The following is a 27975-nucleotide window of genomic DNA, read 5'->3' as shown; positions in this document are numbered from 1 at the left end:
GAGCTGTTTCAGGTGGCCTGAAGGGCAGGGCATTCAGGGGCAGGGCCTGCTGCCAAAATCTAGGGCATGGAACCCTGATGGGTATTCATGTCGGTGGGGGGGACAAGCAATGTCTGTGTTAACCCACCACTGCAACCACTTGCTCCACTGCTGTGTTTTGATCTGACATGCAGTGAGTGAGCAAGTCCTATGGTCTGATCTGGAAGGAGTCTGCTGCCAGGCAGGGCAGAGTGAGTATGACACCCTTAGTAAAGAAAGCTTTTTTCTAATCTTAGTCCAGTTACTAGTTAATCTGTATCAGCCTTTAGTATAGAGGCTAAGAACTAAATGGGCACAGAAACTAAGCTGTTTTAGAGTGAGCCTCTGCATGTTAGAATTCAAGCACATTGTATATAGTAGTAATTTGAGCAAACTGTTGCTGTTGATTTCCACACTGAACTTTTTCTGCATAAGTTTGAAGACTTCCATTTCCAGGACTTCTTACTTCAAATGTTTTGAGAGCATTACATTCACTAAACTCCCTCACCCCTCTCTCTTCCCACAAAACTTTCAGTTAAATTCATCAGTCCATCTGTTCCATCATGAAATAATTTCCTGCTTGCCCCCCAGAGCTTTAGAAAGCCACTAAGGACAGTTTATCTTCTGTTTTTAGAAGGTGGAGCCAGTCTGCTTTAACTGACTAGGTACAAGGGTTGTAGAAGGCTTCTGTCAGAATCTTCCCTGTAGCTTCTCTATGCTGCTAGTAACCATTCAAGTTAATAAACAGTACACACATTATTTTAATACCATTTGAGTCTCAGTAGGAAGCTTCAATTAACTCCTTGGTTCTGAGAATTGATTTTGTGCAGTAACCCACATGGCATTGGGATAGATGATTGACGCTAAAAGTAAATGTACATTTCTGGCTCCCTAAAGCTCATTTCAGTAAAATCAATTACTAATCACTTTTAAAAACACCATTTTATTCTCATTAACTTTAACTTTAATAGCAGAGGAATGCTTTTACATTTTCAGGAAAGTTTCATTTTTCATTTTAATGTTGTAGCTGAAAATACTGTAGTGAATAGGAGAGACTATCATTCAGGATAAAATTTTCAAAAGTCCATATGTCTTGACTTTCAGTGAGACTTAAACACCTAAGTCACCTCTGTGTGCTTTTGAAAATTGTGGTTTAAAATTAAAATATAGCCTTGTGTGTACAATAGAAATAACCATCTGTAATTCTCATCACAGCATTTCATGTACAAATAGGTTTTGAAAAAAAAAAAGGAATTGATAGTCAAGAACCAAATGTTTGTATATCCCACATGTGCTGGTCAGGTGAAAGAGGGCTTGAAATTGCAAGTGTAGTTCCTAAGTCCTCCATCTGTTTAAAAGCTGCTTGAGAAGTTAAGTAGTCATGGAGTGAGTGGTTGTGGATGGAAAAATAGGTAAGAGACAAAAGAAAAAAACAGAGTAGGATTAGGAGGTAAGGTCTTTCATCATGATAGAAGGATCAACAGCAGGTTGGCTCACAGCTCTGCATTAGAGTTCATGTTTAATAAATGATCTGGAAAGCTAAGATGAGTAGCGAGGAAACAAAGTTCTCAGAAAACAATTATTTGTGTTGGGACTAAAGTGAACTTCAGGGATTCAGTGTGACCTAAACAAGCTAAGTGAATGGTTAAATTTTAAATGTCAATGAATGAAAAGCAGTGCATATTGGAGGAAAAAATCTAAACTGCTGATTTCCTACAAAGTTATCAATTGTATCAATTTAAGGAAGATAGTTGGTGGTATCACCAAAGGTAGCTCAAGGAAGATTGCTGCTCACTGTGCTACTGTGGTTGAAAATGCTAAATTAAATTAGGTTGCCTAAAGAATGGGATAGAGAACAAGAAGGATAATGTTACAGTGTGTTTGTTGGAGTGGCCTCATCTGAAATTTTGTGTTCAATATGGTCACTCCATCTCAAAGAGGATATTTCAGAACCTGAGGGGTTCAGAGAAGGATGCCAAGAATAATTAAGGGTATGGAAAGCTTTTGATGTGAAAAGAGATTGAAAACATGGGAGGAGGAAAGAGAAAAGAGGGAACTTAATACAAACATATTTAACAGGAGACTAGTAAATGGGGACTTGTTTTCTCCCAGTCTCTGTATGTAGGACCAAGGAGATGTTGAAAGAAATATAAAAATGTTAAAAAGCAATAGCATAATTTACACTGTGGAACTCACTGTTACACAAAGGTCATTGAGGCCAAGACTATATATAATAAGATTCAGAAAGGAATTGGACATGGGTATTACAAAGTTGTCATATTTAATAATAATTTGTGGAAGGGATGTTAACCATATGTTTCACTAAAGCCAGTCTTTAACAGTTAGAGGTCAGGAGGCGACCCAATGCAGAATTGGCAGGCTATTCCACACCTGTCTAGTTCTTACATCATCCTCTGAGGCATCTAGAGCTACTATTGGAAGTAAGATGCTGAACCATAGGTGCACAGGCCTTATTTAGTGAGAGAGTTCCTATATTTCTGTGTGATTAAAATATGCAGTTTTCTATACAGGTTAAACCATATAAATATTACCTCCATTTTGCTACTATATATGTATATTGAGAAATGTGGTAAAATAATTTCACCAATTAACTACCGAAAAATTGAATATTTAAAAATGAGATGATTTTCAGTCTGTCATAATGTCAAATTCTTTCTTAGAATTTTTTTTTTCTTTTCAACAGTATCTTTACAGGATATCAATATGAAAAAAGCATTCAAAAGTTCAACAATACAGGACCAGCAGGTGGTTTCAAAGAACAGTATTCCTAACCCAGTGGCTGACATTTACAATCAGAGTGACAAACCACCTCCATTGAATATTCTTACACCATATAGGTATGGATACTTTCTATGCTTAAACTCTTGGGCATGTCATTTAATTGTAAGTATAGAATGAGCAGTGTAGACAAGATTGGGTGAATGAGTAAAACAGTCTATCTAGAGGCTTTTCTGAGCAGAAGGGTCAGGTCTGTCCTCAGGTAATTGAATGACTCTTCCCTGAGTTGCAAGATAATGCAAAGTTAACATGTGGAATAGGGAGAAACAAATAATGCAAAATCCGATCAGATTTAGCTGCATAATTTACTAATTTACAGGCATTAATATAGTTTGTATTTGAAAAGTAAACAGTAATGTTGATTTTTTTTGGAATGTTTTACTGTCAGTGTGAAAATAGCCCCTTGACATAATTTTATAAAGCTTGATTTTCAGCACTTTGCAAATGGAAGGAGATATGTAAATATTTGATATAGAAGATGTACAGTCCAAGCACAGGAATGTGATCCAGGCATTTCTCTAAGTTCTTAATATTATCTTTGTAATAACATCCTCTGTAGTCTTGGACAAGTCTCCTAACCTCTGCCTTGGTTTATCTATATGTGAAATGTTGGTATTATCAAACTCCTGGTAGTGTTGTAAGTTATAGCCATGCTAAAGGCTCTTAGCTGATGACTGTGTTTTAAAAAAAACCATCTCTGGATGTTGCAGTAGACAAACATCTTAATTATATGCCTGCCTGTGCAAGTAAGTCCTTTTCTTGACCACATGGGCTAGTCTAGTAATATAGTGAGCACTACCCAGGGAGTAGCAATGCTATTAAAATGGTGTCTTATATCAACTGGTACTTTTAAAAAGCATTGGTAGTAGTTTTATGATGTCTAGGAATAACTGTTTCGGGAACATACAGAACTTTCTTATTATATGTAAAGAACTTTTGAAACTAGAAGGTAGAGCTGGCTGATTTTTTTTTTGTATTAAGTCTGCAATATTGGGAATTCTTTACTTAGTAACCAGTAGGTAAGTGGATATGTATACTGAAAATAAACTGAAAACTACCACTTATACTATATAGCATCTGCTTCAGTAATTTGCTGGTAACATGTCAGACCTAAGCCAGACCACCTTTGAAACTAGCCAGTGGCTCAACCTGGAGTGTCAAAAGCCTTGCTAAGGTCAAGGTACATCACATACACTGGTCTTGCATCCACAGAGCCAGTCATCTCATCACAGAAGGCAATCAGGTTGGTCAGACATGACTTGCCTTTGGTTGAATCCATACTGACTGTTCCTAATTGCCACCTTCTCCAAGTGCTTAGAAATAGATTTCTTGAGGACCTGCTTCATGATTTTTCCAGGGACTGAGGTGAGACTGACTGGTCTGTAGTTCTCTGGATCCTCCTGCTTCCCTTTCTTAAAGATGGGTACTATATTTGCCCTTTTCCAATTGTCTGGGACCTCTCTCCATCTCCATGAGTTTTCAAAGATTATGGCCAACAAGCGCCTCTGCAGTCCCATTGGCCAACTCCCTCAGCACTTTTGGGTGCATCCTGTCTGGCCCCATGGACTTGTACACATCTAGCTTTTCTAAATAGTCCCTAACCTGTTGGCTGCCCACCTTCTCCCCAAACTGTGCTGCCAGGTGCAGTAGTCTGTGAAGACCAAAGTAAAAAAGGTACAAGTACCTTTTCTGCATCCTTTGTCACTAGATTGTCTCTCCCATCAGGGGAAGTAAAGGACCCACACTTTCCTTGGTCCTCCTTTTGTTGGACATACTTGTAGAAACCCTTCTTGTTATCCTTCAAGTCCGTTGCTAGCTGCAACTCCAATTTTGCTTTGGTCTTCCTGATTTTATGGGATCCTAGTTTTCTGTTCAAAAATCCCAAATTCTCTGATTAAAAAACCCCACAAAATCCATGTTTTTCTATGATTAGAATGAAATGCTGCTTTCTTGTGTGTGCATGCTCTCTCTCTCAATAGATAGCAGCATTTCATTTATATATATATAGCATTTAGAATTTACTTCACTTAGGAAATTTTAGAATTTACTTTATTATGATTGAGGCACTGGTATGCTTCCAAATTGCTTTAAAATTTTAAATATACCAATAAAACATTGTGTTCAACTGATACCTCATGTGCATGCATGCATGCGCACTCGTGTGTGTGTGTAGTAGTATTTCTCTCACACACGCACGCACGCAATCTCTCTCTCTCTCTCTTTCTTTAGGTATCAGTTGAACACAATGTTTTATTGGTATATTTAGATTTATGTTTAGAATTTTAAAGCAATTTGGAAGCCTACCAATGCCTCAATCATTGTAATAAAGTAAATTCTAAATACCTATATCTTTTGGCATTTGATTTTGGTTTTTTATCATAGAGAATCAGAGATCCCCTTCCCCACTTTGCTCACCAGGACTTGGGTCCAGCTGTGGATGGCCCCCTTCCCCACTGCTTTGTGGTGATGAACAACCCTGATATGCTGATGCCCTGCCCCTGCCCATGCTGTTGCCTCTCACTTGCAAGCCATAGCCCTTCAGCCCATTGGTGTCCCTCACTCTCAACCCACAGCCCCCAATCCCCAGCCCTGCTGCTGCCCCTCACTCCCGATCCACAACCCCTTGCCCCCTATTTTCTGCCCCCCCCCCCCCCCCGCCCTGCTGGAGGAGGCCCCCAGCTCCCAGATCTACAGGACCACTTTTTGCTTCGTAGGTGCTGGCCACAGCTGGCCAATAGCACCCAAGCCCCAGCTGCCATGCACATGAGAAGCTTCCCTCCCCCTGCAGTGGGCATGGCCCAAGTGGATCTGAGCAGAGCCTGTGGGGGCTGAGGGGAGGATGTGAGCTGCCCATAGCGGGGCTTGGGGCTCTCCCTCTGGGGACCTCTGCGGACCCAGTGCAGAGGGGTGGATCAGGGTGGGAAGGCTTAGTGCTGCCATTGCCAGGAGCCCTGTACCAGCCACGCCACCATGGCAAAGCACCCCCTGCCCACCTGGCAGAAGTGGGAGGACATGACTCTGCAGTGCTGCTGCTGCCCTTGCTGCTGTCAGGTGGGCAGGGGGTGCCTCACTCTAGCGGTGTGGCTGGTGTAGGTTTCCTGCTGGTGGCGGCAGCAGCATTGAGTCTCCCTGCCCCACTTCAGCCTCCCATGCCAGGTGCTGCCCACTGGGCCATGGAAGCAGCCAGGTTGGGGCCCCATGGCCTGCTGTGGGTGCACAAATGTGGGGTGGGGGGGCATGTGCTACCCCCCAATGCATCACAGAGAGCTGCTTCCCCCCCCCCTTCTCCCCGCCCCCAGTTCCCCATGGCTCCATTGCACTCTCTGGCTGAGTCCTGTGGCTGTGTATTTCTGCCCTGGGCACTGCCCTGGCTGGGCAGAACCCCCAGCCACCAACCGTGCCCTATTCCCTCCCTCACTGTGGCAGCCACCACCTCAATCTACGTCCCCCCATGTCACCTATGCTCCCCCATCCCAGATTTACTTGTGGGAGCTGTTCTGCACTGCTGCCTGGGTCTGTATTCCCAGCCACATGCATCCCACTCCTTCTAGGCCTTTGCAGGCTGAAACTCTGTCAGCCTGCATAGCGAAACCTGTGATTTCCCATGCTTTTCTCCTTCAATGGAGAAAATCCACATTTTTCTCCTCTGAAGGAGACAACCTGCTTTTTTCTGTGGCAAACAATAAGCCCAGATCCCTGCTGATTTCACCCCTGCATACCTGACTAACACTCTTATACTCCTCCCAAGTTGTTTGTCCAAGTTTCCACTTAAAAGCTTCCTTTTTGTGTATTAGTTTGCTGAAGAGTTCCCTGCTAAGCCAGGCTGGTCTTGTGCCGTACTTGCAAGTCTTTCTGCACATTCGGATTGTTTGTCCATGTACCTTCAGTAAGGTTTCTTTAAAGTACAGCCAACTGTCCTGGACTCCTTTTCCCCTCAGATGGTCCTCTCAGGGGATGCTGCCCATGAGTTCCCCAAGTGAGTCAAAGTCTGCTTTTCTGAAGTCCAGGATCCATATTCTTCTGCTCTCCTTCCATCTTTTCCTCAGGATCCTGAACTCAATCATCTCGTGGTTGCTACTGCCCAAGTTGCCATCCACTACTACATTCCCCACCAGTTCCTTCCTGTTTGTGAGCAGCAGGTCAAGAAGAGCATGGCCTCTAATTGGCCTTTCCAGCACCTGTACCAGGAAGTTGTCCCCAACACTCTTCAAAAACTTCCTGGAGTTCCTGTGCACTGCTGTATTGCCCTCTCAGCAGATGTCAGGGTGATTGAAGTCCCCTATGAGAACCAGGTCTTGTGATCAAGAAACTTCCTTTAGTTGTTTGAAGAAAGCCTCATCCCTCATATCCTCCTGGTCTATAATAGATCCCCACCGCAATATAACCCTTGTTGCTCTCCCCTCTGACCCTAACCCAGAGATTTTCATCATAGCCCTCCATTCACTCTAGTGACAGTAAGCAGAGGCTCCAGCAAGGAAGATCAGCCCTCTGTGAGCTAAAGCAGCTGGCTGGATCAGCCAGAGGTAGTGGGCATGCTATTAGCAAATTGCGGAATGCATCATACAGTTGGGGAGTCAGCGCATCCCTAGTAAAATGCAGACTGGATCAAACCTTCACAGACAGAATCCAATCCCTTTGTGGACTGGATCTGGTCTGTAGGTTGCCAATCCCTGTACTAGGTAGTAGCAGGAAACTGAATGAGGTTGTCGCTGACTTAACGTAAGTGAAGGCTGAAGAATATAATGATTATTGTTTTACTCTATTCAGTCATTGCGAGATCTTTTTTGGTTCTGCTTTGCTCCTTTTCACCTTACTTTTTCCTGGCTAATAAACTGGTCTGGTAAGCAGTAGAAGTAGCAGTTCATTCCCTAGTTTCCATTAGATTTGCTATAGTCTGTAATGTAGGATTCTCCTTTTAAAGCCATATGAACTTACAGTATTTTTAGTTTATCCCTTAAATTTCTTTGGGTAATAGATTGCTGCAGTATGAGAAGCTGTTGAATAAAACAAAGCTCATGGACTGATGTTACTTCAATAGCAACATAAACGCTACAGCACTTTGAAAATGTAGTAATACAGGTGTAGACAGACAGATGTGCAGAGCTGCTAGCTGGAACACTGTAAAGTCACTGTGAAGCATTCAGCAACATGCTTTCCAGCCAGGGAGTGTTAGGGGGTTGCTTGGCCCTGTGACGCTACTCCCCTACCAGGCTGTTTCTGTGTGATCCTGGTTCCACACTCACTGACAGCTGTGAATCCCTGAGACTAGGATGTCAACAAGCATGGAACCTGGACTGAGACCAGGATTATCCATGGTGGGCCCAGCAGCGGTCCAGCTGAGATTGGGCTGTTAGAGCTGGTTATGCATGACCCCATTCCTGCACTTACTGCTACCCTGGTCCCAGTGGGGGAAACAGGTAGGTTGGGGAGCAGACAGGTTGTACATGCTGCTCTCTCTCCCTCCAGCAAAGTGGTGTGGGATGCTGGAGAACCAAGAGCCCCTGTACCACTGCGGTGCTCTGGACACATGTTGTACGTGGCGCTCCAAAAGGTAGTATGACAGAAGTTCCCATTTCATCCAAGAACATTTCTGTAACATCTGCAACATTTGTGTAGAGCTGCAGGGGGTGTGCACATCCGGCTCTTCAGCTTTTGTAGCACTACAAATGTAATGCCTGTCCATGACCTAGCACTGGTTATATGTATGCCTTGTAGTTTTTGACTATGCAGCATCTGTCAAGCTTTAGTAACTTATCAGAAAAAATGTCTATCTAAATGACACATCAGCATGATTGAAGATTTTTTTTTTTACCTATACCATACCTTGAAGTTATAATTATAAATAATTTTAATTGCTGAACATTTAGCTAGTTTACCTGTGCAGAATATAAAACGTTGCTATTTGGTTGTTTATGGGCACTGAGCTGATAATGAGTTTTGGGCACCAAACATATGTTTTGCATAATTATATGCTTATATACACTTTGGTGTTCTGTATGACAGCATAACTGAAAAGTATTTTTGTTGTGTTATTTTCTTTCCTATTGTGTTAGGTATATGTACATTTCTATTACAGAAATGATGTTACTCTGGAGTTCTTTCAGAACTGATGAATTAAAATTATGCTGTATACTGGATTTGCCCAGCTACATTTTTATATTATGAAAAAGGTCCTTAAGCTTAAATGACTGACTCCTGCAAGTCAAAAAAAAATGTTTGCTTAGTTTCTGTTTCATTTTGTCTGCAGAGATGATAAGAAAGATGGGTTGAAGTTCTATACTGATCCCTCCTATTTTTTTGATCTTTGGAAAGAGAAAATGTTACAAGATACTGAAGATAAACGAAAGGAAAAAAGGAGGCAAAAGGTAAATAGGCAGCATACCATAATGAATGACATCTGTAAATATATATAAAAAACCATATATTTATCCGTATATTTGTCCAGGCTGATCTAGCTAAACTGTGCTTTATGTGCTTAGAAAAGATCTTCTCCTAATTAGAAATTATTATAATTGTAGGTTTGTCATTAGAATTTATAGCTCATACTTTTTACTTGAAGTTTCAAAATTGAATATTAGAGAGCTATAGTTATCTTCCAGTAAGTTTGTCTTTGCAAATATCTTTTTAATACATAGAAGCAGCCTGTTTTACTTTATATAAAAAACTGTTCTGAAGATGGTGAATGTTTGAATTGTAATGTTTTATAATGTTCTTATTCTTCATAATTAAGGGTTTTTTATCCAGCAAATCCAATTCAGCAGCAGAATATAGACTTTAAGATAGTTCCCCTGAAATATGTGTTATGCCCTTTTCAATCTTTAATTATACCTCTTTGATTTTATGATTCTTTTTGGAGGACTTGGTAAGTAGTAGCAAGGCTATTTCATGGATCAGCAGCTAAAGCAGATATACTTAGGAATGTCACTCCTTGCTGTCCCTCAAAGCCCTGTAAAAAGATTAAAGCTCTTCACAGAGGCATTTTGTAAATTCCTCCTGGTATGTTTAGGTAGTCCATCAGAGACGTACTTCATTTGTGCAGAGGATATTCATATTTTATAGTGTTTTTAGCTTAGGATGAAAGGGTTTAGTGGATACCTATTTCTGTTGGATATCTATTTGCTGCTGATTGACTTTAGAAAGCTCCCAGAGGGTCATCAGGTGCTTCATACACTCTTGAGAAAGCAGAGAAAGAAGAAAGAAAATAGTAACTGCCTGTCTTATCTAGCAGGATGCATCCTCCTTCCCCCTGTACCCAGGAGAGCTCCTATAAGACTAACAGGTTCCAGAAGAAAAGGCTTCAGTCAAGGATCATCAGATTGGTTGCCTAGAGAGAATGTCTTGCCTCTAGAAAAAGTGAAGGACCATCATATGGTGATTTTGGTCCTCTGATTTTTATAAAGTGAAATTCACTCCTTATGACTAGAACGATGCAAAACCATTTTAGCAGCAACTTTTTTTTTTTAATTAAGACTTGGGACAGCTGCAATATTTAATAAATTGGTATTAATTTTTCCTGAGTTATTTTGATAGGAGAAGCTATAATTTATTCAGAACTTGTTTTAAACTTTTGATTAATTAAAAAAAAAAATAATATAGTTCAGTGTTAAAGATAATTAACACATTCTTTGAAAGCCCAAGTAAATCATGTGTGCCTAACAAAACACTTCTGTAATTTTTTGTACTTCAAGTGAAACAAAAATTGGTTATTGGGTCTGCTTATGACTCCAGTGAGTTTCAGCATCAAAAATCACATAGTACATTCACCACACATCGGAATATTAATTTTAAGTGGAACTTCTCCTTTGAAATAAGGAGTAAAGGTAGGCCAGTTTCCATTCCTGTTAAGTCTTCAAGGAATGCTGCCATCAGAAAGGGTTTGCATGCCAATCAAGAAAAAGAAACAAATGGTGGTGGTAGCTTCATTCACCTGAGGGCTATTAGCCAAGGAACTGTCCCAGTAGTCATAGAATTTTTTTCCAGCATCAGGAGAACAGGTAGGTATCCTTTACAACTATTTAGAATCTCACAGCTATTTTGGAAGTTATTGTTCAGATTCAGTAGAAGTGCCATGATGGCAAACAGGCTGCTAGAGTGTTGACTGAATTTTTAGAAGGTCCAGTTAATCTGATGGAGGAGACCACATTAAACAACTATTTTAGTGAGTGTGATTTGGAGAGGAGGATCTTATTGAGTGATAGAAAATTCTGAGAGAGAGATAATTATTGCTGATTGCTTCAAAAATTGCTGTCTTTTTCCATTTTTCAATTTTCATTCCACATGTTTTGAAGAGACAATTTAACATTTTCATGAAAATATAACTAAGATTTATAGAAAGTTCACACATTTTTATTGTCTTTAATTTTTGGTTATTCTTTGTTTTGTTTTTTATATTCTACTGAAAAACGGGGAGGAAAAGAAGTTGGAGTTTTGTATTTAAAAATATTTCCTTTTTTTTTTTTTTTTTAGAGACCCTCTTTTCTGAAAGAAATGTTTTATTTGAAAATATATTGACCATCTCTCAGGGAAGATCTTTTTTAAAATAGGAATTCCTTTGACTACATATTTTGGGACAGATTTTTAGATAATCTGCCTAATTTCTGAGTGTCCATAGCTTACTTAGCATTTAATTTTTAAGATTTTCTTAAGAGATCAACAAAATACTGATTCTGACTTAAAGCATACTTGATTAGGATAATTAAAATGAAGTTCATAGAAATTCAGTTGGATAATATCAATATTAGTGCAGTCTAAAAACAAATTATCCATCCTCAATGAATACTTGAGCAATTGAAGAATGTCTTAAATTTCTTGAAATAAACTTTCTCTCATATATAGATTGAGAGAGAAATTGCTATTGTGCTAAAAACACATCTAAAAAGTTGCCATTCTAGTAAGTAACCCAGCATTTTGTGGTGTTTAAATAATTACAACTTCTATGTTAATAAGATTTGTAAGACTTTTTAATATTCCTGAAATCTGTATGATTAACAGAATACAGTCAGTTTGGAGTCTGAATAGCAAAGACAAGCACAGATTATTTGTATTGATTTATATTTTTTTATGGCTGATGTTGCAGTCAGAAGGTAATGTGAATTTCATAAATTAGTTCTGTTTTATAAAAGTACAATCTCTGAATGAAGTAGCTAAAGGAAAATAAGTGTATGATGTACACCAAATAGAGTGGTATTTTAGGGCACCTATATATGTGCAGTGGGGCTACTCTAATGTGGTGTAATTACAGCGAATCAGAGCTGACTCCAATGTCACATGTATCAGCATCCTTGCTCTGCAAAAAGGCTGCGGGGGCACTTACAATTAAAGCCTGTTCGATGAGCTTTAGTTAAAGCAACCCCGCTGCCATTTTTCAGCATCGGGATGCTGATGTGTGTGATGCTCCAGATGCTTTAAATAGAAAGGATCTTGGAGCCTCTCTAAAGTGCTCCCCACCTGCCACTATTCCCGTAGCATGTGCATAAATGCCCTTAGAATTTAATTTGTTATGGGTTTTAGCCTTAACTTCCATTGCAGTTGGTGAGGAATAAGGATGCTTGTCATCTCACAAGATGTTCAGAGACTGTGTGGGCAATTGCATGCATAGTTGAGATACTGGAAGAGGAAGTTCTTGATATATTTAACTGCCCATCTTGACTGTGACCTTTATTCAGCATTTCCATATTCTACAGGATTAGAAAACTCTCACAAAGATAGTTGACTTTCCTGTTAAAATTTAATAGACTTTTTCAAATGCTGCTGTTTTTTTCTCCAAAGAAAAATATAACTCTTATTCTCCTTGCATTTAGAACCTACAGTAAAGTCTCCTATTCTGCACTGTTACACTTTGGACACAAAATAGGATAGATCACTGGACTGCAAGGGATTTCTATATTTATCAGGGGTTTTACTTTATTGTTTTTAAACTTACAATCAGATTCTGCATCAAATAATGTTCGAGCATTAGAAGCGCTGACAATGTGGGAACCCCCCCACCAAAACAGCGCTTTACTGGAAGAGGAAGCACATTAGTTTGATCCTACTCGCCCAACATCTGTATATATTGGGCACTTCAGCAGAGCTTTTTGGCACTTTAATCTAATAGCTGATTCAGTCAGCACCAAAAAGCCCCAGAGAAAAAAAATTGGCATTTGAAAGAGTAAGCAGCCTAAGAGCAGTTATCAATGGTCTTTTAAACAAAAAATACTTTTTCCCCCTACTCTTCAACTTTTCTCCTCCTGAAAATAACTTAACTTACTTTCATAATTGTAAAGACTCTAGCCCATTATTTTTTATTATTATATTTAATAAGTTGTTTGATATAAGATTTCATATTATACTGTAGAATGGGAAAAGCAATAGTTAATGTATAGTTCATTAAGTGCATTTCTGAAGTCCTTGAAAGTATTGCCAAGACCCGCTGAAGCTACTTCCTTTTATTAACTCTTGCTCTTCAATACTGATGCTTTGTATGAGTCCCATTTGCTAATCATTCTAATGCAAATATTATGTTGAAATTAATTTTCCCTCCTGGCTGAGGTTGCTAACATCTGTTATGTTTACTGAAATCATTTTTCCAGTAGTGAAACAATATGCCCATTCCCATTCCTGTGACTACTGAGCATTCACTTGCCAATAAACTGAACCATTTGCATTACTTTATTCAAAATGAGTAGTCAGAGGTTGGTAGGAGACGATACCTTGAGGCTGTGGAATATTAGTGAAAGCCTCGAACCTCGCTAGATCAACAGAAATGGGGAAAAGGAAATAACGGACTAGTTGGATGTGAAGCTCTGAAGAAAAATCTCAAGTACATGAAACATGCTGATATGTCCTGATAGCTTCATGATAAAATAAATCATTGAACTAAATATTACTGGTACTTTGCAAAATATGCTTCATACAGCTCATTTCCTATATATAAGATACTGTGAAATGTGATTGATTGAATGAGTGGGAAGGACTGGTTTTTTTTTTGTTTTTTTTTCCCCTTATCTGTCCCCTTCATATACAGATGAAGAATAAATAAGTTATGAAGATTTGGGTCTTGCTTTTGTATGTGAGACTAGCTGTAAAGAGCTCTAACTTTTTCCATACTTTTTAAAAAATGTAGGTACTTTATAGTCATGCAAAGCAATTGATAGGCATACAGTGAACAGGAATATACTACATATATATATATATATATACACAAGATTGATCTATAGGTCTAATAAGTATGCGGTATATTTCAGAATTGTCTAGACAGATAATTACCATGCACTGTTGGGAGAAGTAAAAAAAAAATGGTACTGTATCTTTAAAAATTAGTGACAATCTATGTATTTGGGGGGGGGGAAATTAAGTGAAGGTCATTGCACTAACATTTAAATTTCTAAAAAACACAGCAACTCTTTAATGAATAAGATCAGTACCGTCTATGGCAGGGGTGGGCAAAATGTGGCCCCCCAGGCCATTCTATCTGGCCTGCAGGGCCCCTAAAAAATGTAGAGAATTAATATTTTTTCTGCCCCTGGTTGCCTGTTACGTGGCCCTCGATGGCTTGCAAAAACTCAGTTAGCAGCCCTCCACCCAAAATAATTGCCCACCCCTGTTCTGTGAGGTCCCTGTTATAAAGCAATAGTCACTTGGATGGAAATTTTTTGTAGACTTGGCTGCATCTGTAAATCTAGTCCTTATTTTCATGCATTCTAACTGCATTTTAACATGCTCTTTTCCTTTCCTTTTTTCTTTCTTTCGCATGCTTTCTTTCTCTCCTATTGAACATTAGGAGCAAAAACGTATAGATGGCACAACCCGGGAGGTGAAAAAAGTTAGAAAAGCCAGGAACAGGCGCCAGGAGTGGAATATGATGGCATATGATAAAGAGCTTAGACCTGACAACAGGTTGTCTCAAAATGTGTACCATGGAGCATCTTCCGAGGGATCACTGTCCCCAGATACTAGGTCTGTTTACAACAAAGCCCTTTGTTATACCATAGTTGAACCATTCAGAGACGCTGAGTATCCTCAGGTTTATTACACATTGGGTACGTAACAATTAATACAGAAAAAGCACAAAATAAAGATTTCAAACAGCCTCTGAAAATATTTTAAAGCATTGTGTGACATAACACAAATTCTAATCTCTTTTAAATTTCTATATTCATGCCTGTTTTTTTGTTATCAGAATTTGTTAATTTCAATATTCAGCTTTGTTGAAAATTTATGGTGCCTGCCACGTTTTGCTTTTGAATTTTTAGTAGGTGTAATTGCAGAAAGATTTAGATCTGCATTCAGTTGATAGCATCACTTCCTCTTCCTTCATTTTGTTTGGCATATTTATTGCTACCAACAGTTTCATACATACTTTTTTTTGGTCAAGATAACTTAATTATTTCAGAAACTAGTAATCTGTGAGAACTTTAAGTGCTTTTGTGTTCAAATAGTAAGTATTTTTAAATATTCAATGATATACATGGTTTTACTTTTAATAAGGTATTGAAATTGGGTATTCAGTTGAGTATTAGATGTTCTTTATCAGTATTCTGCTTATATATGCACAAGCTACCAAAACAGATGCATTGTGATTTTTCTTTTTAAACCAAATTGCCGTAGAAAATGCTTTCCTCTGATGTACACATCAGGACTCATTTTCAGTGTTTTGCTCCTACTGTGTGTTAGAGACATCCTTTGAGCTCAGTGGGAGATCCATGCACACAGGGAGAATGAACATCTGAGCCTGTTCAGCAAGCAGGTCCCACTAGAAATTTTTTCCCTTAATGTTTGTTCTGTTTGTTGTATTTAATTGCTGGTAGAAACAGATTCACTAAATAAGTTAGTGGGATCTGGTGAAAAAACAGCTATTTCATAATTCAGCTAAGTATTTAAGCTGTTTATTCATTCTGGCTAGCAAAAAACACTGAATAAGAATTGGTTGATATTTTTGGTTCACTACCAAGGGAATCTGCTTAGAACCTTAGTTCTTTAATGTTCGGGGGGGGGGGGGGGGGTTTGCGGGCTGTAGCATTCTGACATTTAATTTTAAACCCTTGAAAATATAATTGCTGCTGTTTCGTTTCACAAATGTCTTCAGAAATCTCCCCATCTATATTTTCACCATTTTATTTTAGTTTACCTCAGTTTCTAATGTAAATGTCTAATATATCCTGGTAATTACTCTATTTTTTTTTCTCAGTGGATCTCTCAAGTTAAAGGTTTTAAGATGTTGATATAATAGGAGGATATTAGTGCCTTTGGCTCAGCTGCAAATGATTTTCCTCTCCAAGCTGCTTTTTTCACAAATTCCAAGTCCAAATGTAGGCCTAGTAACAACCATAAGATTAAATAGTCACATTCAAATTATTTGTTTCTCTGCCTTTTCACCTCAAGTATTGTCAAAACACATGTTCATGGTTCTCTGTGCACAGACGTTTGAAATGTCAAGAAAACAATCTCAGGGAAAGAATTGCAGTGTATACCTTTCTCAAGCATAAAGTGTAAAGACTTATCATTAGGCGTTTGGAGGGCAATGTTGAATGGGTGGGGGAAAAAGGATTTATATGTACCATTCAGTTCATGGCAGGGTAGATTAAAAATTGACTATTTAAAAAATTAAAAAATGATTTATTAAATTTAAATCAGACTTTTTATTTGTTTAATTTAACTTTTATAGTTAAATTTTCCTTTAAAAAAAAAAAAGTAAACCAACTTAAAATGAGGTGTAAATTTAATACAGCATAGGCTAAGGCATATATTTAATATAATCTATTAAAAACATTTAAATAAAATATCTTTAGTCAGTGAGCCTCTACCAAAACATCTGGAGTTAAGGGTTTATTTTGTTTTATATGACAATGAGGGAAAAAATATCTAACTGTTGAGGTCAAGCTTTAAAAATACATATTAGGGGCTTGACCCTGCAAGGGATGTAGGGTCTGTACTACTGGATATAAAGGGTCAGCAAAGTCATTACTGGCCCCTGACTCCAGCAGACACCATCATATGTACTCTTTGATCAGAATTATCCACTGAGCCCACCTGGATGGTATCAAACTCCAGTGTTATTCCTTCTACCTGAGCTCTGTTTAGCTCAGCTCTTAAATTATAAATATTTTATTATTCTGCACCCATAATGGAGGCTTATTCTCATGAAAAACCAACCATCTATTCAGTAGCTACTAACCCCCTGCTTGAAAGAAAGAGGGTAAACATTTTTAAAACAGCCTCGGTAAAAAAAAAAACCAACTCTCTCATTTTAAAGAAAATTAGGCAAATAGGAACTTAAGCTATAAAGACTTTCACCTAGGCATTTTAGAAATTTTTCCCCTGGGTGGCCTGAAAGAATTGCTTTAATTCACTAACCACATTTCATACTTCTAATTCTATAACAGTTAACACTAGTGTTTAATGAATCAGTAAGTTGTAAATGTGCATCATGTTCTGATTTAAAAAAAAAAAAAAAAAGTTTCTATAACCAAAACGTGTTTAATACATTTGAAGTGCTGGTTTTGCGTGTTTAATTAAATTTAAGTTGCCATCTTAATACAACTTTTTATGAATATGAGCAAAAAGTGAACCATCTAGTGAATAAGAAGTATATATTTCACCATTTTATTCTAAAATGTAGAATTGTACCACCATTTTATACTAAACTGTAGGATTTCTAACAATTCAAATGTTAGAATGTTATGTTCAGCTGCATATTATATACGTGTGAACACATGTGTAGTATACGATATATATGTATGTGTATGCAGTTTTTATACCTAGAGAATATGTCACCAGACCTACTGTAAAAACTGTATTTAGTTGTAAACTAACATGCTTTAATTGCTATATCAACCAATGAAAATACACCTTTCTTTAAACAAACACAATATTCACTGGGAAACTTGATTTAAAAAATCAGTTATTTAAACGAGCCTTTAGACTTGCTGATTTAAATCTGTGATTTAAATTGATCTACCCTGGTTCTTGGTATGACAGTATTCTATGCTTCAGAATTTTAAAGTTTTATATTATGCAGAATTAATTTTTGGCAGATATGATTTAAATCATATTTTAGTCATTGTATCATGGAATTTCCATAAAATGTACTGTGAGTTAATTTTGTGACCAAAGATTAGGATGGGAAGATGATTTAATAATTTGTATAAAATACTATTTTAGTTTGGTCTATTATGTAGAGAATAATTGGAATGAAGCTGTAGGATTGTAGATGGTATTTTTACATTTAACAAGCTCAAAAAATTTGTTGTATGGTGATGAGTGCCATGGAGATGTTTATAAATACAATGCTTATCAGTCAATATTGCCTAAAGTAAATATCTTCATGTTGCAATGTTGACATTAAAAGACAAAAAAAATCTTCCTATTCCTTTTGTCTTGCTTTAGCTGAATGCTGAGGTTAGGCAATTAAGAATTATTGTTAGTGTGATGTCCCAGTCAAAGTTGCAAAGTTTAAAATTTAAGTTTCCAAACTGTGGCAGCTTATTTCAATGCATCTGTTATGCTTGTTGTGCTTTAGAGGGAGAAACACAAGTTGAATCCAAACAGAAACCAGCAAATTAATGTGAGAAAAGTAAGAACAAGAAAAGAAGAGTGGGAGAGAAGGAAAATGGGCATTGAGTTCATGAGTGACGCAAAGAAATTGGAGAAGGCAGGAAGCATGAAAGAAGACAAAATGCCCAAAGGGTTTGTCATTTTTTTTGCTCAAAGCCCTGGCTTTTTGTTGCTTACCTGGCTTCCAGTCTTAAAGATAAGTGCATTAGTCTACTCTTTTAACTAAATGCCAGGCTGCATAGTTGCCTGTTACTAATACAGTACAGCTGCATGCAGTTGTGAAATTAAGAGATCTTTTGCTCCCTCTCTTGGGCTTTTATGACAAAACGTCTTACGCTTTGCATTTTTATGAACTCTCTGCTCGACTAATATATGCATTTCTCGATTTCTCTCAGTCTTTCGAAGAAAACAAGAAAACTCTTAATAGCTTTTTAAATTGGTTCTCTCTGCTTTGGTAACGTATAGTCTTCCATATAATTATGACTGCTCACATCGTTGCTTTCTTTTTCTGCTTCCATTATTAATACCTAGCTGGTTGGCCTGCAGTTATATAATTTGTAATTATCAAAAAATGCTATAAATATGAGGAACGACTGAAAAAATACTCTTACTAGTTCTGCTTCTTCAATTTGATTTGTTTTAGAGTATTTTGCTGCAAAGTTAATATGCCAATGTGTTGAAAAGAAGATACAGACCCTACAGATTAGGATTTAGTTACTCTATAATAGTTTATTAGATTAATTCATTTTTATGTTACATAAATCTGAGCATCTTTAACTGTTGCCATAACAATTGCTGCTGTTGTGGTTTCCATGGACTGACAGATGCTTGAAAATGAAAACAGGGAAAGCTGTTTTTATACTCTATATATTCCTTAGCACTCATATAATTTATTTTTCCCCATCCTATTGACTTTAATTGTAGGTCACATGCATCTGACGTTACAGATTATTCTTATCCTGCTACTCCAAATCATTCCCTCCATCAGCAGCCAGTAATGCCTTCATATGGAGCAGGAGATGGTCCACAGTATATGGGTGTATCCCAGGGCCATGAACATGAATACAGACCACCTTCTACAACAGTGCGACATGCTACCTTAAACAGACCTCAGCAACCACCTCCACCTCCACCCCAGGCTTCAGATGGTTCACACAGCTCTGTACCTTTGGTACCAGCAGATTATGGGTAAAACTCCTGTTTTTTACTGTTGTGGGTTCTTCAAAAGACCAATAAGATGTGCATTTTTCCTTTTCCTAATACCCTGTACGGGTTATTTTACATGTTCAAAACGTGATGTCAGTTCAGGTGGATAATAATCTCTCATTCCAGTATAGAAGTATGAACATTCAGATCAGTGTTATGACCTTAACTTGGGTGGTGAGATGCCAAAAATTGAAATACTGAATAATGTATTTAATATGGTTACGTTAGTAAGGCTGTAAATACTAAAAGTTTCCAAAGCATTGCGAAAACATGGGATAACGTCAAGAATGTCAACTATTGTTATGAGACAGTTCATTTAAAAATATTCAGGGCTGCAAGGAAAATGTAATGGAGCGTGATGCATGCAAAATGGAAAATACTTTTATATATATATGAGAGATAAAATGGTTCTTGAGGGACATAAGACTAGAAGTGTCATCTTTGCTTGTGAAGTCTAGTTCCCTGCTGCCACAGACAACTATGTCAATAAATCTCGTTTAGAAACATCAATCTCTGTGTTAAAACTAGTTAAGTTATTGTCTTGCTCCCATTTCGGTGGAAAGGTTGTTCTAGAATCTTATTCCTCTTCTGCTTAGAATCCTTCTTCTAATTTCCATCCTAAATGTATTCTTGGCACATCTGTTTTTGCCACCAGCATCCTTTAGCTTAAATAACTATTCTTCCTCCTGAGTATTTAGCCTAGGATTTATTTTTAGAGAGTAATTGTATCTCCTTTACTACATTAAGCAATCTAAGCATTTTTGTCTCCTTTAAGAACGGCTCACCTTTCTCCTGATCATCTTAATAGAGGGCTGCGATTCTGTCAGTTTATTCTTCTTGAATATGAGTGACCAGTTTTGTTCAGTTTTCAGATTTGATATTACTAGTGCCTTGTACAGCAGCATTCATACTTCTGTAACCAGATAAACTTGGTTGGATGTAGTATATCAGACTTAACAGATTTTGGTCAAACCTGTTTATGAAACTTCTGTCCCAGATCCCCTCCTGGTTCAAGTTAACTTACAGTTCCCCAGTATCCCAGGATGCCTGGCAGCCCTGCACTGTGCTGTGTGTTCCAGCGGGGCAAGCTCTGCCCTGTTTCTGCTCCCTAGTCAGAGTAGTATCACTGTTGTGGCTGGCAGAGAAGGGTGTGTGGTGTGGGGGGGAAACCCCAGTACTGGCCCGCCAGCTGCGGTTTGGTGAGGGGTGGGGGGAGCCCACAGAAGGTTTTCCTCTACCCAAGCTGGGAGCCCTGGCTGTGGCCAGCAGAATCACCCTGGGCTCCTGTCTGGGACCCAGCTGGGCTGGTTGAGAAGGAGGTGGGGGGGACCTCTAGGCCAGCGCCAGATCCCCAGCTGTGGTCTGCTGAGCACGTGGCAGGGAGGGAGCCCATAGAGGCTTCCCCCGCTCCCAAGCCAGGATCCATGGATGTGGCCAGGGGAATTGCCCTGGGCTCCCAGCTGGGGCCCAGGAAAACCCCCAGGCCCAGCAGTGGACCCCCAGCTGGGGTCTGCCTGGTGCGAGGGAGGGAGGGAAGCCCACAGACCCCAGCTTGGGGGTCCAATGCCAGGCCAGGGGGTTCTCCCACCTCCTCCTCAGCTGTCTAGCTGGGCCCCAGTCAAGAGCCAGGGGCAATTCTCCCTGGCCACACCCCTGGCTCAGGTTGGGGTGGGAAGGTAGGAGAAGCCTCCGCAAGCTTCCCCACCTGTGCCAGGCAGACCCTGGCTGGGGTCTGTTGCTAGGCCAGGGGTGATTTACCTGCTGCTTCTGGTGCATCAGTGTCCTGGGGAACAGACACTGTGCCACCCCTCCTCCTCCTCCCCTGTACATCCTAGAGAGTACAATCCCTTCCAGTCATATTGGATTACATGTAACCTTTATTAATTTATCAATAAATTTGCCATGGCCCAAAGTGGGACTTGGCGAAACCGGAAGTGGGACTTCCAGTTTCACTTTTGCTGTGTTGACCAGCATACCGGTTAATAGAGCATGCCGGTTAACAAAGTGCCAGATAACATGGCTTTTACTGTAATTTAGAGAAACATGCAAAGATTGATTCAAATTCAGCCTGGAGCTTTTTGACTGTCTGCACTTAGCTCTTGATTGTTTCCAACTGGTATATTCCCAATTTATAGTAAAAAGTCTTGTTAGTCCTGAGGGCTATGACAGTGCCCTTTTTAAACTCTTAAATCTCATCCCACTTCTATTTCAGTCCTCAAGATCTTTGTGAATATTTTTTGATCCACATCTGTATCCACTGTGCTTCACAATATTTCCATCGAGTTCACTACCACTTTTGATGCAAAGTGCAAATTAGTACATAAGATCTCCCTCCAAACTAGTCTTTGAGAATACCACTAATAACTTCCTTCTATGCTGATAGTTCTCCTTTCAGTACAGCCCCTGTTGTTTCCTCTTGAGCCAATTTCTTGTGTACTTAACAATTCTTAAGATAATTATTGTTTTCTCCTAATTAATATTATCTATATGATACCATAATTAATACTTACCAGAGATCTTACTCCATTTCACTTGTTTAAATAGTCAGTTATCAAGGAAACAGATCTGATTTATTTGGCATGATCTACCTGTGATAGACCAGTATTGTATTTTATATAATTGTCCATTTTTATTTCTGTATCTTTTATTAACACACATTTTGAAGAAAGGAATAGTATTGGGTGCTATGGAAGGCAGATTATCAGGTCTGGCGTTGTCCTGATTTGACAGATTTATTGAAAATCTTCACTACTGAACTTGTAGCTTAGTAACAAATACATATATATACTTACCTCACGGAGGTATTGGAGGCCTGAGATGCTATAATACAGTATTTTTAAAGTACTTTTAATAGGAAAAGCAGCATATGAAGGTTGGTCTTAAATTTCAACAGTCTTAGTGAACCTGTGTTTGTAATATGCTCTCATCTTGGCTTTATGATTAAGTCATAAGAAAGCAGTGAGGAAGAGGAGGACCTGCCTTTTGTACTAACTGTTTTTGAGGGACATGAGCAAGGTAGTTTAAGATTGCATTTGGACACCTAGTAGGTGGACTAGGATCTAATCCTTCATGTTTAAACTTTTTTATTTAGAAAACCACTCTTGTTAACAAGTATTTCCATGGTTTAATTTTTTTTTCTTTTTCTCTATCTTTGTCTGTCTTTGTCTGTCCGTTTGTCTGTCTACATATATATAATAATATATATAGGATGCTTCCAGCTCAGATAGTGGATTATTACAATCCTACAGGACCTCCTCCTCCTCCCCCTCCTCCTATGATTCCTTCAGCACAAACTGCTTTTGTTAGTCCTCTTCAGCTTCCTGTGCCACCGTCTCATTCTGGACTTGTGACTGGATCTACTTATGCTGCTACTCCTCATCCTCCTCCTACTGGGCTAGTTGTTACAGCTCCCCCTCCTCCTGGCCCGCCGCCGCCACCGCCAGGCCCTCCTGCTGCAGGTTCATCTCTCTCTTCCTCCCCAATGCATGCTCCTCCTGTTGCTGAGACAAAACGACATGAAACCACACAGGCACCAATCAGTGATGCTCGAAGTGATCTTCTTGCCGCCATTCGTATGGGTAAGTAAATATTGAGAAAGATTGAAAATTATTCCTTTTTGCATGGTGTGGCATCACCTAATGATTTGTTATCATGGCTTCTATTGCCAGCTACCCATAATTTCATCTTCTGTTTGGCTGAGGGAAATACTTTGTTGCTGCTGGCCCATCCTTGGTATTCTGACAGTTTCTGCTCCTTGGGTATGCAACTTTGGTTTTTCTTAGCGTTACCCCACACTCATTGTCTGCTTTAGTGTGGAGAGTATACACCAGTGGTTCTCAACTTTTTTAGGCTCCAGGCACCTCTCAGAAAGTGCCAGTTCTTTAAATGTTCACTCATTTTTTATTACAGAAAAATAATAGAGCAATTCTTCTGTTGCAAAATGCTCAGAAAAGACCACAACAGGTCAGAATGTTTTTAACTCTTGAAAGAATCTCCAGGCATCCCCTTGCAAGGTTCTCAAATCACTGCTACCTGCCAGGTCCCATGCTCTAAGGCTTGAAAATTATTAGAAATTATTATTTTTGTTTATACGAATACAATCAAATGATAACATGTCCTGTGATGCAGTGGGTAAATATACATGTTGCAAGAAACCCCTTACAGGAATTACAAAAGCCATATGTAAGTTACAGTAGATGTTGCTTCTTTACAAGTTAAACAAATACAATGTTTGTTATGCCCTATGTTCAGTAATCTTTGTGTTAAGAAACCACAACCCTTAATGTTTTCAGACACATTTTGAAACTGGTCATTCTGAGAGCAAAAGCCTTGCATTCATAAAAAGCTTTCATTTCAGCCATAACAGATGATCATGAGAAGGTTACAGGAACTGGCTCCTGGGCAATTGACTCCAATCCACTTGGTCTTTTTATTTGTCTCTTACTTGATCAAGAAATTTTCAGACCTAAATGGTGTACCTTCTCTGTACTACCTAAATATAGCTGTTAAACTTGCTTCTGCATTTTAGGTATTAAATTACATTTTATGTGCAGCAAACTGTTTCTGAATTTAACTGTCTGTCTACAGGAATTCAGTTGAAAAAGGTACAAGAGCAACGTGAACAGGAAGCAAAGCGAGAACCTGTTGGAAATGATGTAGCAACTATCCTTTCAAGACGCATTGCTGTGGAGTACAGCGATTCTGATGATGATTCTGAATTTGATGAAAATGATTGGTCAGACTGAGATCTGTTCCATGTGCTATAGCAAAATTCATGACACTTAGCTTAAGTGGTCATGGTGTTAGTGGGATAGAAGTCTGGGTGTTGATACGTATTACAACTAATGATCTAAGCACTAAAAATGAATTGGTATTATTTGGAATGCTGTAGCTTAGCAACTCTGGTAATAATAATAATGTGATTATGCTTATGCAGATCCAAAAATTTTCTTACTTTCAGTATTTACTGCATAATACTTAAGTGCCACTAAATGTAGCAGATCATGTGCTGCACACAAAGTAGGCTGCAGTTATTGCACTGTTACAAAACCAGCATTTTGTTTTGTTTTCTTGATAATGAAGGTATATGGCATATTTTTACTTTACATTTCTTATTCTATATAATTTTGCAGACCTATTTTGTACTTGTGAAGCTGTCTGGTTATTAGTCATTTAAGTCCTTGAAGGTTATTGACACATGACTAAAAAATGTCTTCAGGTCCTTAGATTTTACCTTTCTAACATTTTTCAGAAGTTATGACTATCTTGAAATACAAGAGATAGTAAATAAGGGTGATTATAACAAGTGCAGAGGTTGTTCCAATGCACTGGATTAATAGTCTGCTGGAGCGTAGCAGTTGCTGCGCTCCAGCAGCCTCCTGCATCTTGTATATCAGCATCCCCTGTGCTTAGAAATGGTGGTGGGGACACTTGAACTAAAACTCATCAAATGAGCTTTAGTTCAAGTGTCCCTGCCACCATTTTTAAGCACAGGAGATGCTGATATACAAGACACAGCAGTGCTTTAATTAGAGTGGTGCTCAGAGCCGCTTTAATTAAATGCTGCTCCCCTCACCCCTGGAGGTGTGTAAAAATATAAAAATGGTACATGTAAAAGTGCCCTAAATGTTTCTTTGCAATGCTCTTTTAAGTCATCTCTTGACTTAGTAGCTTGCACATGTATTTGGATTTGGAATTTTTAGCATTATATAATGTTAATTTTCTTTATGCATTATAGCTGTTTGAAAGTCTCAGTTAGAATATAAGTTTTGAAGAGTAAATTCTTAGGGTTTGGTAATTATTTTGGGAGCAAGATGCTTACTAGGATTTTAGCTCTAGGTTGCTGGCAGCTGGGTTGATAGTATGAGAAGGTGGAACCGTAAAGTCGGCACGGAAAAATTTGCCCCTCTGCTATTATTGCTAAGCCTGTTTCAGGGCTGTATGGAACAGTTTGTCCAGTGCTAGCATTCAGATACATTTCACAAGTATTAAACTAAGTTTTTATTTCTATAGCTATAAATGTTTGTGGATAGGATTTGATTATATTGTATGTGAAGAGTCATGTAACATTGCTTTCACTTTCTTATAGCACGCTCATTGAAGGTCCTTGATTTTCTTGAATGTATTTCTATCCCAATATGTTCCATTTTATATAACTGGAAATGAACATGGTTTAATTGTTTAGATACGATGCTGTATATATTTTCATTATTTTTTCCCCTAGGAAAAGGGACTGCTATCCACTCTGCTTTTGCTATCTCTGTTCCCTTTAAATATAATTCATAGCTTATTCAATACAGTATTGAAATTTTAATTTTTTTCTTCATATACTGTGACTCAGGCTGCTGCTTTGTCTAATACAGCTTTTTGGTGGAGCAGTGGGCTAGAAGAGGGAGAGGAAGAGGGGGTGTGTGTGTGTGCGTGTGCGCGCGCGCGTGCATGTGGGGGTAGCAGGATGGGAGGGAGGGAAGAAATGGTCTTTTTTTCTCCTTACCAGGTTACTATTTTAATCTTTATAAAAGAAAAAAAATCAGTGTAATTCTATGTCTTATATTTGGTAAAGCTCCTTTGTTCTGCAAGGCCCTTCTGTTCCTAAAAGGAAGAAAAGAATTTATATCCTAACCATTTATTTTTACCCACTCTGAACTTCCACCCCTTTTCATCCCAGCCCATGCACAAGCCTTGTCTAAAAATTTTGTCCAAAGAGAATTTTGTTTTTCACAAAATTTACTTGAAAATTATTGGCTACTTTATTACTATTTAAGGAGTTTCTGATTTATGAGAATCTTGCATTATAGTAGTAAGGCAAAAATGCCTTTGCCTCAGTGTTTGTGTTTCACTGCCCATAAGGGCCTTATCCTTTCAGATGTGAGAAATGGGAGCATAATGGTGAGCCACCAGAGCTCCCATTAACCAATGAGAGCCAAAGATGCTCAGCTTCCTATAGAATTAGGTATATATTTGTCTTTGCCTTAAAACACAGGGATAAATTCTTCTGTTGATTTTGTGCACTGAAGTCTATAGGTGTGCACATTGCAGGACAGAACACTTGGACCATACCTGGTAGTGGTTCTTCATTAACATGCAGAAGACAGTGTTTGTGTTGGTCACCAGGATATAGTTATACAGTAGCTTGCAGAACACAATGATATTTTGTGGGGTGAGCAAATAGATAAAAATGCAACTAATACTGCAGTGTTATGTCACTGTATGGGTGGGAGAAATACTTTCCATAGTCTTTTTATATGTATCAAGATAAAATAGCACATTACACAATTCTTTCCATTCTAATGAAATTTGATATGATAGAAAATATATTTTATGAACACAGTCTGAATGAACATCATGGAAACTTTGTAATTTGCATTAAGAAATTTTAAAATGATAATCTGTGATCAGTTAAGGATAATTGGGATTTTTCAGCCACAGTAGCCAACCCGTTTTTCTAAACTTGAGAGTATTGTCATTTCCTTTCAGTATTTTATCAGTACAAATGTCAATTAAATTTAGTGATGTAAACTAACTTAATCTTAGGTCATTTTTATCTGTTTGTATAGCTTACTCTGGATTGTGCAAACGTAACAAATATGAATAAAACCTCACTTTTGAGCCTTGTTTTTCTTTCCTTAAACTACAGAGTATAAGTTTTGCTGTTAACTTATCATTGGCTTTTGGTAAGTTGGTTACTAGCATAAATGGTAATGTGATACTTTTGAACTACTCTTAGTGAAGCTCATATAGTACTTCACATTTTTTGCATAAAGAGATGGAACAATCAGGATTCTTAATCATCATTTTTATAAAACTCTTCCCGAGAAGTTGTCCCATACAAATAGTTATATAAAATCAGGCTTTATGTTTTCCTGTGGCCAAAAGAAAATATACCAAAGAATGCAGAAATGAAATTTATTTGAAGTTTCTTTAGAACGTAAGAAAATGCCTTTTGAATTAAATTAATTTTGCCTTAAGAAAGTCGTCCAAGACTTACTTTTCAAAAGGAGACATTAGATATATGCATGTATGTGTTATGCTTACACAATAATGTAATGACTGGGCGGTACATATTGAGGGCTATAGATTGTACAGAAAGGACAGGTCGGGGAAGAAAGGGGGGGGGTTGCACTTTATGTCAGTGAGCAATATACATCAACCCTCATCAAGACAGAATCCGAGGCTGAGGAAGTAGAAGGATTGTGGGTTAGGCTACATGGGGGGCAAGGAGAAAGGGATTTGGTGGTAGGGGTCTGTTACAGACCCCCACACCAAGGGGAAGAAATAGATGCGGGGCTCCTGAGGCAACTCTCGGAGACCATAAAAGCTAAAGAGGCGGTAGTCATGGGGGACCTAAACTACCCGGACATCTGCTGGGAGACGCAGACAGCAAGGTCCCATCGCTCACGCAGGTTTCTAACTTGTGTA

The 27975-nt window shown here is 38.5% G+C and overlaps 1 protein-coding gene across 5 annotated transcripts in view; it reads left to right on the top strand.

Moving 5' to 3' along the window:
• Positions 1-27165, top strand: part of WASF3 (WASP family member 3) — a 150160-nt gene extending 122995 nt beyond the window's left edge. For 4 of the 5 annotated variants that reach the window (XM_014595935.3, XM_059720305.1, XM_019497380.2 and 1 more), the window contains 6 exons: positions 2723-2876; positions 9065-9182; positions 14579-14754; positions 19276-19539; positions 22765-23135; positions 24145-27165. In XM_014595935.3, the coding sequence (XP_014451421.1) occupies positions 2723-2876; positions 9065-9182; positions 14579-14754; positions 19276-19539; positions 22765-23135; positions 24145-24302 (1241 nt within the window). In that variant the 3' untranslated portion in view covers positions 24303-27165. Of the gene's footprint in view, positions 1-2722; positions 2877-9064; positions 9183-14578; positions 14755-18316; positions 18484-19275; positions 19540-22764; positions 23136-24144 lie in introns of all 5 variants that reach the window. The other variant, XM_059720316.1, reaches the window with a different exon arrangement.
• Positions 27166-27975: the final 810 nt, after the last annotated feature.

This window comes from Alligator mississippiensis, chromosome 1 (genome assembly GCF_030867095.1).
Source record: "Alligator mississippiensis isolate rAllMis1 chromosome 1, rAllMis1, whole genome shotgun sequence".
Taxonomy (NCBI): domain Eukaryota; kingdom Metazoa; phylum Chordata; order Crocodylia; family Alligatoridae; genus Alligator; species Alligator mississippiensis.
The sequence above is the reverse complement of the archived record's forward strand: the minus strand, read 5'-3'. Positions and strand labels throughout refer to the sequence as shown.